Source organism: Pholcus phalangioides, unplaced genomic scaffold (assembly GCF_987345545.1).
Source record: "Pholcus phalangioides strain wild (caught in Gottingen) unplaced genomic scaffold, Ppha-v1.0 ptg000004l_1, whole genome shotgun sequence".
NCBI lineage: Eukaryota > Metazoa > Arthropoda > Arachnida > Araneae > Pholcidae > Pholcus > Pholcus phalangioides.
In genome coordinates, this window is record NW_028301597.1 from 52,735,477 (window position 1) to 52,754,421 (window position 18,945).

At 35.9% G+C, this 18,945-nt stretch overlaps 1 protein-coding gene across 8 annotated transcripts in view; it reads left to right on the forward strand.

Annotated features, from left to right (window-relative positions):
* The window catches only part of LOC149087828 (uncharacterized), a 337,458-nt gene that overhangs the window by 286,750 nt on the left and 31,763 nt on the right, over positions 1–18,945 (forward strand). For all 8 annotated transcript variants that reach the window (XM_089231745.1, XM_089231740.1, XM_089231739.1 and 5 more), the window contains one exon: positions 4,338–8,211. In XM_089231745.1, the coding sequence (XP_089087871.1) occupies positions 4,338–8,211 (3,874 nt within the window). The remainder of the gene's footprint in view (positions 1–4,337; positions 8,212–18,945) is intronic.

Below are 18,945 nucleotides of genomic sequence, written 5' to 3' on the forward strand. Positions count from 1 at the left end.
CAATACTATCATATTCACATTTCACTTGGGGGGGGGGTGATCATGGTGACTTCCCCCCCCCCCCCCCATAGGTCCACGCCTGTGAGAGATAACATAGGCAGTTTGGTTGTTAAAGTTCTTATCCTGGGCTTTATATTCACTTATACTTCATAAACGTACACATACTTATTGTATACTATCTTGAGTTTTGTTCCAGCTAGATGAGATGAATCATAAATTACAATGGTTTCTGAAAACTATTCCATCCAATACAGTCATAATTTGAAATTTGCAGAAAAAATTTTCATTTTTATTCTCATTTTTGATTTGAAAGATAGATAGCTACACATAACAAGTGCAACACTTACGTGAATTATCTTTTCATTCCTTTGAAACTAATCACGACCATGGTCTAGACCAGTGATTCCCAACGTGGGCGTTGATGCCCCCTAGGGGGCGATGGAATGTTTCAGAGGGGCAGTAGAAGCTATGGGTATAACATAGGATCTTATCAGCTAGATTGTGTTCGGGGCGATGGGAGAAAAAAATTTCAGAAGAAGGGGTGATGGGACGAAAAAGGTTGGAAAACTATGGTCTAGGCCAGTGGTTCTCAACCGGGGGGTCACAGATGAAAATCTCTCAAAAGGGGAGCCACGGCTACTGATACGGGGGCCACGAAGAGAGAGAAAAAAGTTTGTGAAATTAAATTTTTTTTAGTCACTCTGACTAAAAATAATTTCAAACAAAATGCATAGAATATCTTTTTAGCAATTTTTCCCCCCTTCAAGTAATATTAACATGAGGAAGGAAATAAAAAAAGTGTTGCATGTAATCTCAATGGTTTTACGACTTGGGGGTGACAGTAGGCCCTGACACAAACTATATAAGAGGTTTGAGCAAAATGGAGTAACTGTAAAGACAGAAAATTGTGTGTGTTCGAAGACTTTTCATTCAAAGAGGGCTGCCGTAAAGAAAGCAGGCAAAAATTTGTTGACCATTCATTGACATTCTTTTGAGTGCTGATAGTAAATGTAATCCAAGAAGTACATGGGTGAAAAGTGAAAGCTTGTGAAAAAACCCATCGTTTTAAAGCAATTACAGACGGATAGCCATCTAGTTTAGCACAAAGCTATCTTCAGCAGGCACTGAGTGGGGATATATTTATAAAAATTATATAAAGAATGATTGCTCTAGGGGTTTTTTTTTAATGAATTTTGATGGGGGGGGCGCTAATCCATTGCCTCTGATGAAAAGAAATAAAGTCGAAACCAGTTATAACGAACTCCAAGAAAAGTTTTTTTAATTGATACTGTAAAGCTTCCTATTAACAGCCCTACTACTTAAGCCTGCTGCTGGTCTGCAACATCCCAAATAGTTTCAATGAAATTTTCCTATCCAGCAGGAACAATATTGTGGACATTAGAAAAAAATTTCTAAAAGGGCGTATATGACCACATTTAAAGCAATTCAAATCCGTTTATTTGAGACTCGCTGCGTCTGCTGATTTCTCAGAAAAGTGCAATAAATTCTCATGTAAGTCTTCACTTTGAAATGTCCATAACCCGTTCAATGCGTCTCTTTGTATCTGTCAACCTAAAATTTATGGTTTTTAGTGTTGATAATACGCATGTAAAACCAATTCGGTGACGTGTTTTCACAATCTACAAAAACCACGTAGATTTCATAGTTAGAAATGATGTCTAAATGCCAAAGATTTAGAGTTCAAATCGAAATGAAAATGTCAAATAATTGAAATTGTGCTTCATATAAATGAAATATTTTAATATTGAAAGCTATATATATATATATATATAGAGATTAATCGTGACCGTTGTCAAACATCTCATAAATGTGAAAGTTTATCATAAAACGAAGAGTGAGGCGCGAATCCCTTGAGCACAAGTGGAATTTCGAGGCATTTACGCACAACCGAGCCCCTCTTGGCAATTTTCCTTTTTTTTTCTCCCCACCCTTTCTTCCTTTTGTTTCCTTCCAAAATTTATAAAAGTAAAAAATACTGTTTTCAGATTAAATTGCCGAAGTTCAATTACTTTAGTGCAAAAATGTCAGATTTTTTTTTTTAAGTCAGACCATACAGTCAAACCATATTATAATGAACTCCAAGAGACAGGAGAAATCACTGCGTAATAACAAAATTTCATTACAAAGGAATTCCAGATTTTTATGTTGTTCCTATGTAAACTTATCCAGGGGATTAGAAAAGTTTTCGTTAAAATGATATTTTTTCCCGTTATAACGGTATTCGTTAAAACGGGAGTTGACTGTATTTCATCTCAAACTATTTTTTACGTGTATATGCAGGCTGCATGGATAACAGGGTGTATGGCACTTTACTGGCGAGCCGTTAGTCTTAGAGCAGTGGTTCTCAACCTTTTTTGACTCGCTGAGCCCTTGTCAGTGTATAATTTCTATGGCGCAGCCCTTTTTTCTATATTATTTACATCGCGGTACCCTTTAGGCCTCTTTTTTTTAAATCAAATTTATTGATTTATTTTATTATCCTTGAGTGGTCGCGGAGCCCCTGGGAAGTTCTGAGCACTGGCTGAGAGCCGCTGGTCTTAGAGACATACTTACAACTAGAAAAAGAATCACGTGTCCAACTCAGACATGTCATTTATGTTGTAAGGGTTTGTGTAGTTATAAAATTAAAAAAAAAAACTTTTTATATCGTCCCCGTGTGCCAAAAAACCCAAAGTTGTTGCTCTGTCTTTCCCAATGTCAACTAAAATAATTTCACGTTTCAATATTCACCGAGATACGCAAATTCGAAAAATTGAGGAAATTTGGGGAAAAAACAGTGTTAAATGCGAGTAAAATGGTTTCCCCCATCTAATGCTGTTTTTTTTCCTCCAACTTTCTTGTAATATCTCAGGGAATATTGCACTTAGAAATGTTGAATTTTTTTTGTTGGAGACAGGGAAACAACTTTCCAACTAGGTTTTGAGGCACAGGGTGCCCATATAAAAAGTTAACGTTTTTGTTTTGATAATTATGCAACTCCTGGCAATATGAATCAAATATCTGTGTACTGCATATTATTCGGGTACTTTTTCCAACTGGAAGTATGCCTCTAGGACCAATGGTTCGCCAGTAAAATGTCATATGCCCCGTTACCTTTGCGCCCTGTATATTAAATATAGTGCGGGCTGTTATGTGAAATATTGTGTTGTGTTTAAGCCAACTCACACGTTGCTTCGTCCGCCTCCTAGAGAGCGGCCACATTATGAACCAAAAAGCCACTTGAAAGTAGCTTGTCATCCAATGAAAAAATCAGATTTTCACCGTTTCGAAATTGAAGTCAACAAACTGATAATTTTCTTATTTGAGAATCTGATTATTTATATTTTCCGATGGGCTTAAAATCCTGATAATGAACCATTATTATGTTCGCATGAACAGTTTTGTCACTGCGTACATGATTTCTCTGGAATGAAATGGTTCAAACAAATATTTAAAAATTTTTCACACGTATTTTAGTTCATTTTTTTAAATTCATAGAAGGACTACAACGTGAACCTATATCCTTGGTACATGTATTATTGTTGAAAACGATGTGAAAGGGTGAACTTTTCAATTGTGATTCATTTGTGTGGCTACTCCCTCATTACTGCTTTCATCCGCATGAAGAGAATAAAATTAACAAACTGCTTGCTACCAGTTTTTTGCCATTTTATCATTCCAAGAATGCGTATTTTAGAAGCTACAACTGACATTTCTCAATGAAACCATAAACTTTTACACAAAAAAAACTAATTTGGAAATAATACAAATTTCATCCAGTACAATAACTTGATGACATTATACCGTCTTCAAGCCCAGAGTTTACATTGATTAAAAATAATGTATTCTATTTTTTTTACTGTATTCTGTTCATTTTGCTTTTTCGTTATTTTCATTAATTAAAAATTAATGGAATTAAATTCAAAAATATTTACACTTCAGACAATTTTTGAATAACTATTTTCTAATGGGAAAACGGGAGGGGGGGGGGGGTAGAAAGTTAGTCATGTTCGCAAGGGGGGCCATAGAAATGAGAAATGGTTGGAAGGGGGCCATGGACAAAAAAAGGTTGAGAACCACTGGTCTAGGCCATAGTTTCCCAACCTTTTTAGTCCCTTTACTGGCCTTTTCAGCAGGTACAAAGTAAGGGGTATAGGGGAAAAGTGTTTCATTGAAAAATCAACTTCACAAAATGGGCTTTTCATTTTATAAAATAAGAGACCTTTAAGGAGGGAAAATATGTTAATGCCAGTAAGGGTTCACTGATTTGAATTGTTAAACAAGGTTAACCAAATTTGTGTTTGTCAGAATTTTTTAATTTTTTCCTTTACTTTCAGATGCATCAACAAATACCAAAACTCAACCCTTCAGTGAAATTGTTGTCCAGGAACTGAAGGAATACATGGAAAATATATTGAAGACCCTGGATTATAAAGGAGAAAACCATGTGACAGCTGGTCAGGCAAAAGACATTGCTGAAAGAGCTTTGTTAGAACTTGATGTTTTCAAAAGGCAACTGATAAGTGTTTGTACAGCTCTTGTTGCAGAAGGAGACAATCAAGCAGACACAGCATTAACTGCTATGCTACCTTCCACTGATTGTACAGTATCAAAAACTGACACCTTGAAGATGAAAAATGTTGGACAAAGTTTAAATGATTTGGTTGCAAAGCAAAAGACAGAAAACATAAAACTGAAACAAGCTTTATCCTGTGTAATGGAAGAGAATCAATTTTTGGAGAGCGAAATGAATAGAATGGCTTCATTCAAAACCATATCAGTCAAAACTTGTGTAACTCGTGAAATTGAATGCCAGACAGACAAAGAATCATATGAGCAATCTAAGTTGCTGTGTGAAAGTTTGCAATTTGAACTTGAAACACTGCGTATTCGTTTGAGGGAGCTTGAAACCAAATGCTCAAAATATGAAACTATTCTTAAGGACAAAACCAACATTTCTTTTGAAAATAATGAATTGAAGAACAACATTAAGTTGCTTGAAAATCATGTATCAGAGCTTACCAGTGAGTGTGCCGAGTTAAAATCTAAATCTTCAATCAAAATAGAAAATCTTGAAAGGTGTCTGGCTTCTGCCGAGCACAACACAAAATGTTTAAAGGCTGAAAATACCCTATGCCATGACAAACTTCAGCATTCAGAAGCAGTTTATCAGTCAATGAAAACTCAGTTATCTGAGACTCGTAAAAAACTTGAAGAAATGATAACAAAGTGTGGTCATTATGAGAAGCTACTTCAAAATGTTTCTCCTTCCAGAGAAAATAAGGATGGGGCTAATTTATATGCTAATAACAAGAAGGACAATAAAGAATCAATAAACTATAGCAGTGAAGCCAGCAAAAGTAATGAAATAATAAAAAATCTGGAGATTTCTCTGCATTCCACTAAAACAAAACTTCGAGATGTTGAGCATCAGTTTGAGTCACTACAGAAAAGTGCATTTTTATTAGAATCTAATTCTTATACTCATGCTGCATCTATGGATACAAATTCAACAAACCTAGTTGATAAAATGAAGAAATTCCAAGAACTTTTGCACAGAGCCCATGTCATTCGAAATTTCATGTGTATGGTGAATTCTGTTGTTATTCGAAATCTGAGGAGAAAACTACAAGTCAAAGAAGAGGAGGTAAAAAGAATGGAGTTTGAGATGCTCTGTCATCAACGGAACAATAACACTTTTGAATCGATGAACTCTGCTCTCATCGATATTGGAACTGAACAAAGTTTTTCAAGCCCTTATAAACATAGTAAACATAGTCAGAATTTTGAGGCAGATTTTTCTGAGATCAACACATTCCATGAAAGCAAGTTTGAGGCAGCAGAATCAATTGATAATATTTCATTTGGTTTGAATACTGAAAAAGGAGATGCTGTCGAAAACCAAAGTTTGTCAAGCCATCAATTACAGCTTGAGAATATCCGTGCTCAGCAGGAAATCATAGAACTCAAAAATAGAATTCAAAGCCTTTTAAATAAGATAAATGAAAAAAGTTTCAATAAGTGTGACCATGAGCAGGAAGTGTTGCTTGTTGCACATGATGTTCATAAAAAAGCATCAAAATGTGAGCAGTGCAAGTCTTCAAGTGCCAAATTACTCGACCTTAAAAAAGAAAATGAAAGTTTGAGGCAAAGAGCCACTGACATGACAGCGACATTTAAAGGTATTGAACAAGAACGGTTGATGTTATATAAACAATTGAAAGATAAATCTGATCATATTGAGAACCTAAATGAAGAAGTAAAAAAAACTTCTGAAAAAGTGAATCAGTTTGAAACTCTTTGCATCAAACATTCTGGAAAAATCGAAACATTGACTGTTTTGGTTAAAAGCAAAAGTTCTCGAATAGAACAACTCTCGGATGAACTAAAACAGAAAATAGCTCGAGTGTGTGAACTTGAAAATGCAATTCAAGAATTGTATAAAAAAACTCAAGATTTTAACATCATATCACTGGAATTGGAAAACTCCCAAGATATTGTTAATAAATTGAAAAGGGACTTGCAGTGTAAAATTGAAGGAGAAGATTGTTTGAAAAAAGAAGTTGAAAAATTGAGTGAGGATCTGGAAGACAAAATATCTGTTAATGCAAATGTTCAGAAAGAACTGGATGCAAAAAGTGAATGTTTGTTAAATTTTCAAAATATGTTGAAGAAAAAGGGTGAATTGGTTGAGCAATTAAATAAAGAAATTCAGAATTTAAAAGCTGAAGTTAATGAACTCAAATCAATTGATGAAGAGAAAAAAGACCAGATTGCTCAGCTGAAATCGGATCTTGATGATCGAACTAACTATATAAGTGAATTTCAAGTGCATGTTGAAGAAAAATCTAAACTTCTAGAGACTCTCCAGAATAAAATGGATGCAAAAAAAATTGATGAACTAAAGCTTGAAATTGAGAGAAGAACTGTTACGGTTCAAAATTTGAAAGATGAATTAGCTGAAAAGTCCCACTCACTGCTGGAACTCAGTGATGTCCTGAAAGAAAAAGAGAAAGCCATTAATAACTTGCAAGAGCAGCAAAAAGAAAAAAATCTTCTAGTTGAAGAGTTGAAGTCTAGGGAAGTTGAAAACTTGGCAGCTATCCAACATCTTCAAGAAGAAAGAAATTTGAGTTCAGAGTTTATTTGTAGACTTCAAGATAGTTTGAAAGAGAAAATTTTGTTGGCAGAAGAACTTGAATCTGATGTCAACAACAAGAAAAAATCTATAAATGAATATAAAACTGAACTTGAACGAAAATCTGCTCTCATCAGTTTATTAGAAAAAGATTTGAAACAGACATCTGGGCTTGTAGATAAAAAATGTGCTGCAATAGAAGAACTACAGAGTGAAGTTGACATGAAAGAAGCTCTCTTCAATAAGTTGGATTCTGATGGTCAAGCTAAAGCTAGAGTTTTACAAAATAAAATAATTGATCTTGAGAAACAGATAAAATTTTATAAGAAGCAAAACAGTGCAAGAATTTTTTCAGCCTCTAAATCTGAAGACCACTGTAAAGATGATGATAGTAAATCATTTTGCAGAAATTCAGGGTTTGTACCTGAAGCTTCTTCTACACATTATGAATTGAAAGCTATTCTTCCTGCAGAAAAAGAAAATTCAGTGATATCAGAAAACACTCTTGGTAAGGTATATGACAAAACACCTGCAACTAATTACCAAAGTGAAAAGGAAGATGTTCCAGAATATGAGCAACTTTTAAGGCGTTTGAGTGAGACTGAACTGTACCTGAAAGAGTGCAAAAAAGATAAAAGCAAATTGGAGAAGAAAATACAAAAACTTATGCAAAATCAAAAGCTTCTCTCTTCACAAAGCTCCGAGAAACCGGAATTTATTCTGAATAAAAGTGATCAGGAAAGCAAAACCTATTATGATGAATGCAAATGGAATCTTCAAAAAGAAATTTTATCTTTGCAAGCTCAAATTTTCAAAGAAAATTCATCACATTCGTCAAAACATGTAAAATTCATGAAACGTATGGAAGATTTACATTCTCTAGTGTCTGTAAGTAAAGAAGACAATTTCTTTAGGGAACTCATGATAAAGCTGAAGCTTGATGTAGAGTTTTTAGAAAACATCAAAGTTCTTCTCATGCATAGCATCATTCCATTAGTGAAAAATACGTTGCAAGACGAACTCGATTTTGTCGGCAGTCAGATTTATGAGGTTGATAAGAATCAAAATATCGGGTATGTCATTTTTTCTTTTCTGACATCTATCATTATCACTTATTATTTGACTTAGGAAAAATCTATTCTTCTCATATCAATATCTGCACTTTTTTTCTGGCTAAATAACTATTTTCTTTGGAATTAAAAAGAACAAAATTCTTCATGCTTACAGATAATCTTTCAGAAAAGACTGACCAAACCTTTTTTTAAAAAGGAAAACAAGAAAATATACAGCTATTGTCAATGAACGTCCTTGCATATAAAGAGGGAATTGTAAGGAAGAGCATTATCAAGCTGCAATAGATTTATTTTTTGCTTTAGTAAAAAAAAAACTGTAAAACTGTTCTGTTTTATAATTTTCATAAATTACAAAAGTTATAAAGAAAAATGGTCAGATGTCAGTAGTTAAGTAAGATGCCAGATTTAAGTAAAAACATTGTGAATTTCAATATTTTTATAGATAACTGCGAAAATATTTTATTCCTGTTATAAACTGCTCACTCATATCCTTTAGTTAGGGATTAAGCAGGAGTGGGAAATCTGCTACAATTTCTGATGTCTGCTACATTTTGCTACAATTTCCGGCCGCTTGTTACATTTTGCTACAAAAACACAGAAATTCTGCGCCATCTTGTGCCAAAAGCAAAATTTTCCCTTCAGAAACTTCGAAGTTGCATCACAATAGAAGCTGACTTTTCGATAACATCATTTGTCCTTCCCGCAATTTTATTTCTTGGGGCCACAAATAGAATTAGCTTGAGGCTCCTTCTCCATGATTCGGATCTCAGACTTACAACGTATAAAATGGGGTCAAACTATACAAATTGCTTGCTCATCTGCAGAATTTTTAAAAAAAAAACTTCAGTCCCTTTTCCCAGCTATTTTTTTTTTTACAAAAAAAAGTTAACTCCTTTGATTCATGTTTTTTGTTCCTTACATTAATTATTTTTTAAAGTGCATCAATTTTCCCTAACTGGTTTTATTTGACGAAGCATTTGTGTATCCTTTAACTTAACAGAATGGAAAAGGTCGTGAAAGAAAGTATTATCACACTGGAAAAACAGCAATGACTAATCTATCTTCGCCATCAGGAGTTGTGATGTCTGTAAATTCAGGTTGTCTATGAACATGGAAATGTGATGAAGTCCCGGAAAAGTAACAAAATGAGAAAAGGGTTATGAAATAAATGAATAGGGTCTCGAAATAAGTCAAAAGTAGGGAGTGAAAACAGATGTACTCAGATTGAATTTTTCTGTGAAAATAGAATCATTATATTAAATTCCTATTTGTTTAATCATTATTTTCTATAGTTTTTATTTCCATAGTTTAAGTTAAAAATAATTTAAGTCTACAGCTTTTAATCACTATTAAATTTCTTAGAATTTCTAATAAATAGTCTAAGAATGACCCAGCAAAAGAAGTTATCTCAAAGTACAGGGCGTCTATAATTAAATGACCCTAATTTAAAGTAGCCTAGAGGCGATACCAGTCATCAGAAAAGTTTAAAATTTTGGAGAGGTCTTCATGAAGTGATGGGAATTTGTTTCAAGGGAAAAAAAGTAAGTTACACATGTCGCCACCAGAAGACGTTTCACTTTGAATACCTGCAGTAAACATGTAAATTTATGTGATGTCGTGCAGCAGCTGTTATAAAACTTAGAAAAATTCGCGGAGATCTTGTTTCTCAATGTGTTTGCTGCTCACAATTACAAGATCACGCTTTCTTGGTCAAATTATTTTACCAAAACCGCAATTCTGCAGTAATTAAATTGCTCTAAGGAAGTAATGCACTTGGAAGAGGATTCAAAAGGATCCAATGAATGTTAAAAACCTTCGGAGTACGATAACGAAATTTGAAACCACAGGATCGTTGGGTGTTCATCCTGGAAGAGGAAGAAAACCTGTTTCTATAGACGCAGTATAGGAGGTTTCACGTTAGGTGGAAGAGGACAGAGCTTCAAATTCTTGTGATAGTGTCAGGCTTGTAGTACAGGCGTTGGATAGGCCACGTTTAACTCTCCATAAGGTCATGCAGAATATCCTTCTATATTATCCGTACAGACTTTCACTTGTGCAGTTGTAACATCCGCCGCTGTGGTGGTGGAGTGGTCATAATGACGGACGCACATCGTGAGGATACAGGTTCGAACCCCACCGTCACCACAGTGGTGGTCGGCTGAAGTTGGTTTCCTGTGGTTCCCAACTTTGAGGCGCAAATGTTTTACATTTCACTCATAGTTAGAAAAACTGGTGGCAGATTGCAGCACTACACATAACAAGCATTACACAGAAACAAACTTCACGTCAGGCTTCACTACACGTACACACACATTCCAATATATACCAATTTGTTAGAGGTTTGGCAGAGGAATATGGATGAGGTGCATGTGTGGTTTAGTAGTAGTAGTTGTTGTAACATCCCTTAATGGGGTTACATGCCCGGTTCGATTTATCAAAAGTTAAGGCAGACAACAAGCAGGAAATAAACAAGTTTGTTTTGTATCACTTCAATTGCTTTATTACATTAAATGGATTTTGTAAATTTACATTCACAGGTTAACCCTCGATTTATCCTTGAGAACTATTTTACAGTTAAGTTTTTCTTTCAGATCAAAAATTTCATGTTAGTAGATATGGATCTTAGCCCATAGGAAGTCCATGTTCTGTTGAACATCACCTTTCCAGTTGTAGACCAGGGTAGACACAATACAGGTCCATCCATGTTAATAGAGTTAATTGAAGAACAAAGTTCCAGATTTCATGGCAAGTCACCAGCAACCAACACCAAGCGAAGATCTCTCAGAGATTAGAGATGAAAGTCCTCAGAAACTAGTGAAGCTGACATCTTTGTACACAGGATAACGGGATGTCTAGATCGGCTTAGATCAACACCTCCACCGATAGTCCATGCGGGGTTTCATCATCCAGAGCAGGCCGATAGTTACCAGATCAATGCTGTAAAACTCGTAAAAGGCTATTAGACTTTCATTTATAGAACTTTCGTGATAAAATCATTTTCACCAAACAAGCTGGAAAATAAAGAACAAAAGTTATTCAAGTTATGACATGACTTTTTTTAGTTTAACGACCTCAACTGATCGTTTTGAGCTAACAAACAAGAAGTTATCAGAGTTAAAATGCAGTGATGAAATTAGAGCGATCGTGACAACGTATGGCCGGTATTTAAAGGGAAAATTTGTGTCTAAACAAGCCAATCGGCTTCATTTGCATATGATCGCAGGCCGACAATATCACGATTGCCCTTGATCGTCGCCACACGACTGCTGCTGCCAACGAAAAACAACAAAAAGTAAACATTTGTTTTTATGCGATGATGATTTCAGGCTTTTACGCCGAGGGCCCATAGATACGTTACACAGTGGTTGCTTCCGCATGATTATGATGCTCGACTCTGGTTCTCACTGCGATTTCTAGCTCTCATTGAGGTTGATTCAAAATGGCCTTGGAATATCCTCTGGACAGTCGAAGCACATTTTCACTTGTGTAACATTCCTTAATTTGGTTACGTGCCTGGTTCGAATTATCCAGTTAAAGGCAGACAACAAGCAGGAAACAAACAAACAAGTTGTTTTGTATCACTTCAAAAGGCTTTATTACAGTAACGGTTATTTTACACTAAGTTAGACTTCGTTCATTAAAACAATTTTTTTGCGTTAAAGTCAATTATTCGAACATCAATTTTAATTATAAAAAAGAGTAGATTTCACCGCAGAAGTCCATGTCCATTTAGCCGGACATCACCTTTCTTCTTGCAGACCAAGACATGCAAGTGCACTAGTTATGATAGCGATGTAGATCCGTTCACGTCGTGGAACCAACCGAAGAACAGTGTCCCAAGTTTCAGAGCAAGTTGTGAGCAACCAGTTTCCAGGTAGACCTCCCAGCAATCATCGATGACAGTCCATCGGAGCCCAGCCAGTTGAACGTCGAAGATCGAGATACTGGACGTTTCTATAGCGTTAGACCAGAAGTTTCGACACGAACCAAACCATTCAAGGTTTCATCTGCCAGAGGGCAACTAGTCACGGGTTGAACTGCAAGACTATTTAATTGGTTGTTTAGCTTTTATTAAAAACATCTTCACCGGACCCACCGGGAACAAGAATGGTAGTTATTTAGGTCATATTATATTGAAATTTCATGACCGAAATCAAGAACAAGCTACTCAAGTAGCCAAAGCAAGAGGTGAATACTTGAATGAACGAATACGATTAGTGAGATCGAGAGACGTGCTTTTATACATCGTAAACCGGCTTTAACTTTAGGACCATTCGTCCACCTGCAACACTCCATCTCTCGATAGAAATTCAACATTTCACAAAAAGAATTTGCATACGATCGCATGCCGGCATCATCACAATCGGCCTCGATCGCTGCCACACGACCACCGCCGCCGATGAAAAACAAGTAAACATTTATGCAATGCTGACTTCTGACTTTTACGCCGGGAGGGCCCATGGATACATTACACTTAGATGGTGCAGTCAATACTCACAACTGCCAAATTTGGGAACCAGAAAATCTGCATGCTATCTTAGAGGTTTCATTGCATTCACTGAAAGTGATGGTATGGTGTGGATTTACTGCATCCACGTGTGGGCATGGTGTGGTTTTTATTCTCATTCCCTACTTTTACAGGACCAGTGTCATGTTTGATCACCGGGAAGCGATATGCATTGCTGTTACAGAACAAAATTGTTCTGGCTCTGCAAGCCTGTCACTGCCTTGCAGACAATCGTTATGCAAGACAGAACTCCTCCACACATTGCAGTGTGTGTTAAGAATGTTCTTAAAACACATTTTACAGAAGAACGTGTCATCAGCCGGCACTTCTGGCAAGCACTTTACTGCCTTGCAGATAGTGCTGCACGCAAAGCGGGGGGGGGTTGATGTGGGCAAAACGCCCCCATCTTTAGTTTGATATTTGTGCATAACAACTTTTTTTTTTCTGTAATTATTTTTCTTCTTCACCCCTGATCAGTGCTCATAAGCAGCATAGAGCCATTCTTTGGTGGTTTAATCTAGAGCCCCATAGAATATGGGTATAAAGATGCCTTCAGTTTAATATTCGCAAGTAGTCGATCTAAGTTCTGTCTTTTTGGGAAATATAAAGAAAAATTCCAAAAACATGATGTTCCAAAAAAAAAAATTCAGGAGATATCAGACTTTCCACACCTCTCCCTTTTTTCTACTTGCAGACTTTCAAAATGTCTGTGATATTCACATAACAATTCTGTCTTAAACCCAGATTACACTATAAAAATTTTATAATTCTTTTACAAATGCAACCAATAAGCTGATTGGTTGCATTTACTCAAATGTAACCAATTAATTTATTGGTTGCTTTTTAAAGTTTTATAAAATAACTTTCATAAACCTTTTAGGGCCCTTTCACACAGAGCGGATGCGGGTCCGGAAGAAGTTTTAACAATTGGAATATACTGCGCCTTTCAGACGAGCCGAAAAATCTCCGCACCTAGGAAATGTTCATGCGGGTCCGGACGTCGTCCGCATGTGTCAAAACCTAAGTGCGGGCTCCGCATCCGCACATAGAAGTTTTGACAATAGGTTTATTCGGGGCTATTCAGACGATGCGGATGCGGAGCGAATTCGTCCGCATCTTTGGCTACTTTTTGAAGGTGATTTTTCACGGAATTTTTTTAATTATTTGCCATAAATACCCTTAAAAACATCATATGATGGTCCCTGCTCATTAATATAATGTACCTACATACGTGTATCCCTTCGTTTCCTTCTGAGATTGAGATATAGAAACTTTAACTGCCTTTTGTCCATATTTCACAATTTTATATAATAAAACCTGCCAACAATGGCCACTGACGGGACCAAAACTATAAGCCGTTCTGTTCATTACGAATATTTAATTGACTACATACTTTAATAACTTTTAAATTTAATTTAAAAATTTTAATTTTTTTCTTTTTAAATTTTTAAAATTATTTAAAAATATAAATATCTGACATATTATTTTAAATATTTGTTATGTTTTTAAATTTTTAATCTGTTAATTTTTTTAAACTTTAAAAAAAATACTTTTATTAAACAACGTTATCCACGTACGGTGTTCACTCAGAGCCGTTTGAAGACCCTAGCACTTGAATATTTTTGGTGGTTCCCCGGATACCTACAAGTATATTTTACTCAATATTTAGTCTGTAAACTTAAAAAAATGAAATTTTATATTTCAGAAGTGACTAATCTAAGGATGGGATTTCACTCTAAAAGGTTTATGAAAGTTATTTTATAAAACTTGAAAAAAGCAACTAATAAATTGCAAGTGCAACCCACAAATTTATTAGTTGCTTTTTTAAAAGAATTATTATAAAATTTTTATAGTGTAATCCGGACTTGAGGCCGGGATTATACTATAAAGTTTTGTAAAAGATCTTTTATAAAAGTTTAAAAATTCAACCATTAGGCGCATCGGTTGCATTCAAGCAAATGCAACCGGTGATCTTAATGGTTGAATTTTTCACGTTTTATCAAAGAGCTTTTACAAAACTTTTATAGTGTAATCCCAGCCTAAGACAGAATTGTGATGTGAATATTTCTAAGCACAGACATTTTGAAAGTCTCAACCCCCCCCCCTTTTTTTCATACTTGCAAATTCTTTGATATTTGCTGAATTTTTTTTTTTTTTTCGGAACATCGAATGTTTTTGGATTGGATTTTTCGAACATTGGATGTGTTTTTGGAATTTTCTTTCATATTTTTCCGAAAAGACAGATTTTTTTTTTCAAAATTTTTTGAAAATATTTTAAGATATTTTCTCCCATCGACTACTTGTGAGGATCGGAATGGAGGCATCTTTAGGCTCAATGATAAAAACCACCAAAGAATGCCTCTAGGCTGCCTATGGGCACTGAATCAGGGGTGAAGGAGAAAAATAATTACAAAAATTGCGAAAAAACAGTTTTTATGCACGAATTTCGAACGAAAGATGCGGGCGATTCGTCCGCATCTTCAGCGCTCTGCAGACTCGCATCCGCTCCGTGTGAAAGGAGCCTTAGAGTGAAACTATTTTTTTAGTTTATAGACTCAATATAGAGTAAACTATACTTGTAGGTATTGGGGGGGAGGGCACCAAAACTATTCAAGTGTTTAGGGCCTTCAAATGTCTTAATCTGGCCCTGAGTGAACGTTGTCCGTGGATAACGTTGTTTAATAAAAGGTGTTTTTTTTTCAAGTTTAAAAAAATTAAATATTTATATTTTTTAATAATTTTAAAAATTTGAAAAGAAAAAAATTAAAATTTTTGAATTAAATTTAAAAGTTATTAAAGTATTTATATATTTTATATATTTTATCATGTGTATATATTGTCTGTAATTTGTGTTAATTGCATTTTTAATTGGGTTGCTGTATTTTTGAAACATATGACATCCATATTTTTATGAGCATCTTTTTATCAGCCACCTCGTTGGGCATTTTGCCTGTTGTGGCGTTGTATTTGTATTTAGTCAATTAAATATTTGTAATGAATTACACAGAACGGCTTATGATTTTGGTCCTGTCAAAGGCCGTTGTTGGCAGGTTTTATTGTATAAAATTGTAAAGTATGGACAAAAGGCTGCTAGAGTTGCTTTATCTCGGAACAAAACGGAGGGACAGACGTATGTGGGTGCATCCTATTGATGAACAGGGTGTTTTTAAGGGTATTTATGGCAAATAATGAAAAAAAATTCTATGCAAAATCATCTTTAAAAAGTAGCCAAAGATGTGGACAAATTCGACCCTCATCTGCGTCGTGTGAATAACTCAGAATAACCTAATGTACAAAACTTGTATGTGCGGATGCGGAGCCCGCACTTAGGTTTTGACACATGCAGACAACATCCAGACCCGCATGAACACTTCAAAGTTGCGGGAGAATTTTGCATCGTCTGAAAGGCTCTGTATATACCAATTGTTAAAACCTCTTCCGGACCCGCATCTGCTTCATTTGAAAGGGCCCTTAGAGGCAGCTGGTGTGTTTATTAGATTATAAAACCCCCTGTGTGTGTGTCTCCCTAGCATGATGGTGTCATTACTATTGCTGCTTCTTTGTGAAGGGGAAAACAATAATGCACCACTACATTTAGATGTGTAATACAATCCTTATTCATGAATTTGTTAAAAATAGTGTGGTTTAAACCAAACAATACTGGTTGAATCGGTTCCAAACTTAATTGCAATAATTTTCTTGGTGAATAAAAATGGAGCCATCATGGAAACACTGGATCTGCATACCCCAAAAATAGTTTGCGGGTTCAACTCTCACACTGAATATTTCTTTCAGTTCCATCAGGAACATTTCCAGTTTTTTCTCCTTTGCAGCAATGATTCCATCATCAACATACAGTACAAAAAATAATGATTTATTCTCATTGACAAACAAACATGGATCACTATCCATCTGTTCTAGGCCACAACCCTGAAGAAAATTATTAAATCTATAGTTCCAACATCTGGGAGCCTATTTCAGTTTCCATCCTCAAATCCTTGTGACTGCTTCATATAAATTTCTTCGTTTAGGTCTCCATAGAGAAATGCACTTCCTACATCGAACTGAGCTAATTTTACGTTTTCACTGGCTGCTGTACTTAGAACAGTTCTGATTGTGTCTAAACAAACTAAAGGACTACATGTTTCATGAAAGTCTATTCCTGGCTGTTGGGAGAAACCTTGTGTCACCAACCTGGCTTTGAAGCGCTCGATTTTACCATCTGCATTTCTCTTGATTTTGTAGATCCAGCGATTCTCTATCGCTTTTCTACCTTCTAGCAATTTAACCACCTTCTAGGTGGCATTTTCAACAAATGAATCCAGTTCTTGCATTGCAATTTTCCAGTTATCAACATCCTTAAAATTCATTGTTTCTTTGACTGTTGTGGGTTCATTCTCCACAAGCATAACAAAACCTTTGAATCTTGATAGTTAAAGCAACTGAGACGGATCTTGCAAGTTAACTTGACTTTCCTTGGCCTCAGTGCTCTTGTGACTTGGAATAGCTTCTCCTGAATCGTTACTGATTTCTTCAGTTTCTTCACAAGTATTTTCTGAAGAAAATTTTGAACTGGTTCATATACATCTTTTTTGACAATTCAGTTTTGAAAACAATGAAACAATGTCCCTAGTCAAGATGACCTCATTCTTATCTGGTAACCATACTCAATAACCATCTCTGTTGCCACAGTATCTAACCAGGTAACCTTTCCCAGTCTTCTTGTCAAACGTTCTTTGCTTTTGCTTGGGAATATATACAAAGCATTTTGTACCAAAAAAACTCTCAGATGGTCAATTACTGGTCCTTTCTTGAACCACAATTTGAAGGGGGACTTTCCTTCTTTGAGATGGGTCCTGTATGATTCAAAACATATGCAATTGTTTTTACAGCCTCACCCCATAATTCCGTTGGGAGTTCTTTGCATGTAACATCGACCTTGCGTCTTCCACCAGAATTCTGTTTTCTCTCTCAATGGCCCCATTCTGCTTAGGAGTGTAAGGCATTATTTTTTATGAGCAATGAGCAAGACCCTCCTTCTGCACAATTTTGTGAGCATCTGTGTTATTAAATTCCCTGCCTCCATCGGTTAACAGTTCTTTCAGGGTATAACCAGCAGTCTTGGCAGTATATCTTTCACTTGGGACTTTTCTTTTATCAAATATACACTTCTAAACTTAGAATAATCATTTTTAAATGCTACAAAGTACCTGTTTCCACCAAGTGATCTATCTGGCATAGATCCACATACATCTGCATGAACAAGTTGACCAGGTGAAGTAGGACAACGAGCCAAAACTAAGATTATGCATTTTTCCATATACACAGGCATCACAGTATTCATCATCCAGCTTCACTTCAATGCCACGTTGTCCCAAAAACTTCTGCACATAGTGCTTATTTTGGTGTCCCAAACGTTCATGCCATAACTGTAAACTATCATCTTCAACACTCGCACAAGCTGATTCTGGACTCAAAACTCCCATTAACAGTCTATACACACTGTTATATCTGATAATGACAGCCACAGTTTTGCCATCAGTTTTCTTGAATTCACATACCTTACTATTAGCATATTGATGTAGGCCATTATCTAATGTAGCACCAGACGAGAAAAGATTTTGGTCGCAATCTGAAATGTACCAAACCTTGGTGGGACTGCCTGGTTCCCAAGTCCCATTGACAAGCATTTCAATTTTTATTTCACCAAGTCCTCTGGCAAACATGGGTTGCCAATCACCCAGTTTCAATGGCCTTGGGAGTATCACACTGTTCATATGAGGAGAACCAATGTAGCGTGGATGAAATGTGGTATGAGGTACTAGAATGGACAAGCTAGTAGTATTCACTCTGCATACCAGAAACAGACACACACGCTTGTCCTGACTTGCAAGCTTCACAGTTTTCAGCATTTCCCGCCTTTAAGGTGAAACAGTTCTTTCTCAAATGCCCAGGACGACGGCAGGCATAGCACTTGAATTTCTTGTTTTTAGTCTCTTTCTGAGCACCACCAGCAGCAGCAGTTTTGTCATATTTACCAAAAGCATTGCCAGGTTTTGCAATGAATGCAACATTCCAGTTTTCAGCAGGCTTTGCCTCTTCCAGCCATTGTTCATGCAAACATAACCTTTCTGTGAGGCCAGAAACAGTTCTTTCAGTGTGAGAAACGGACTCCCGTGCATTTTTGAACTCAAGGTATTCATTAGGCAGGGTATTTAAAATTCTGT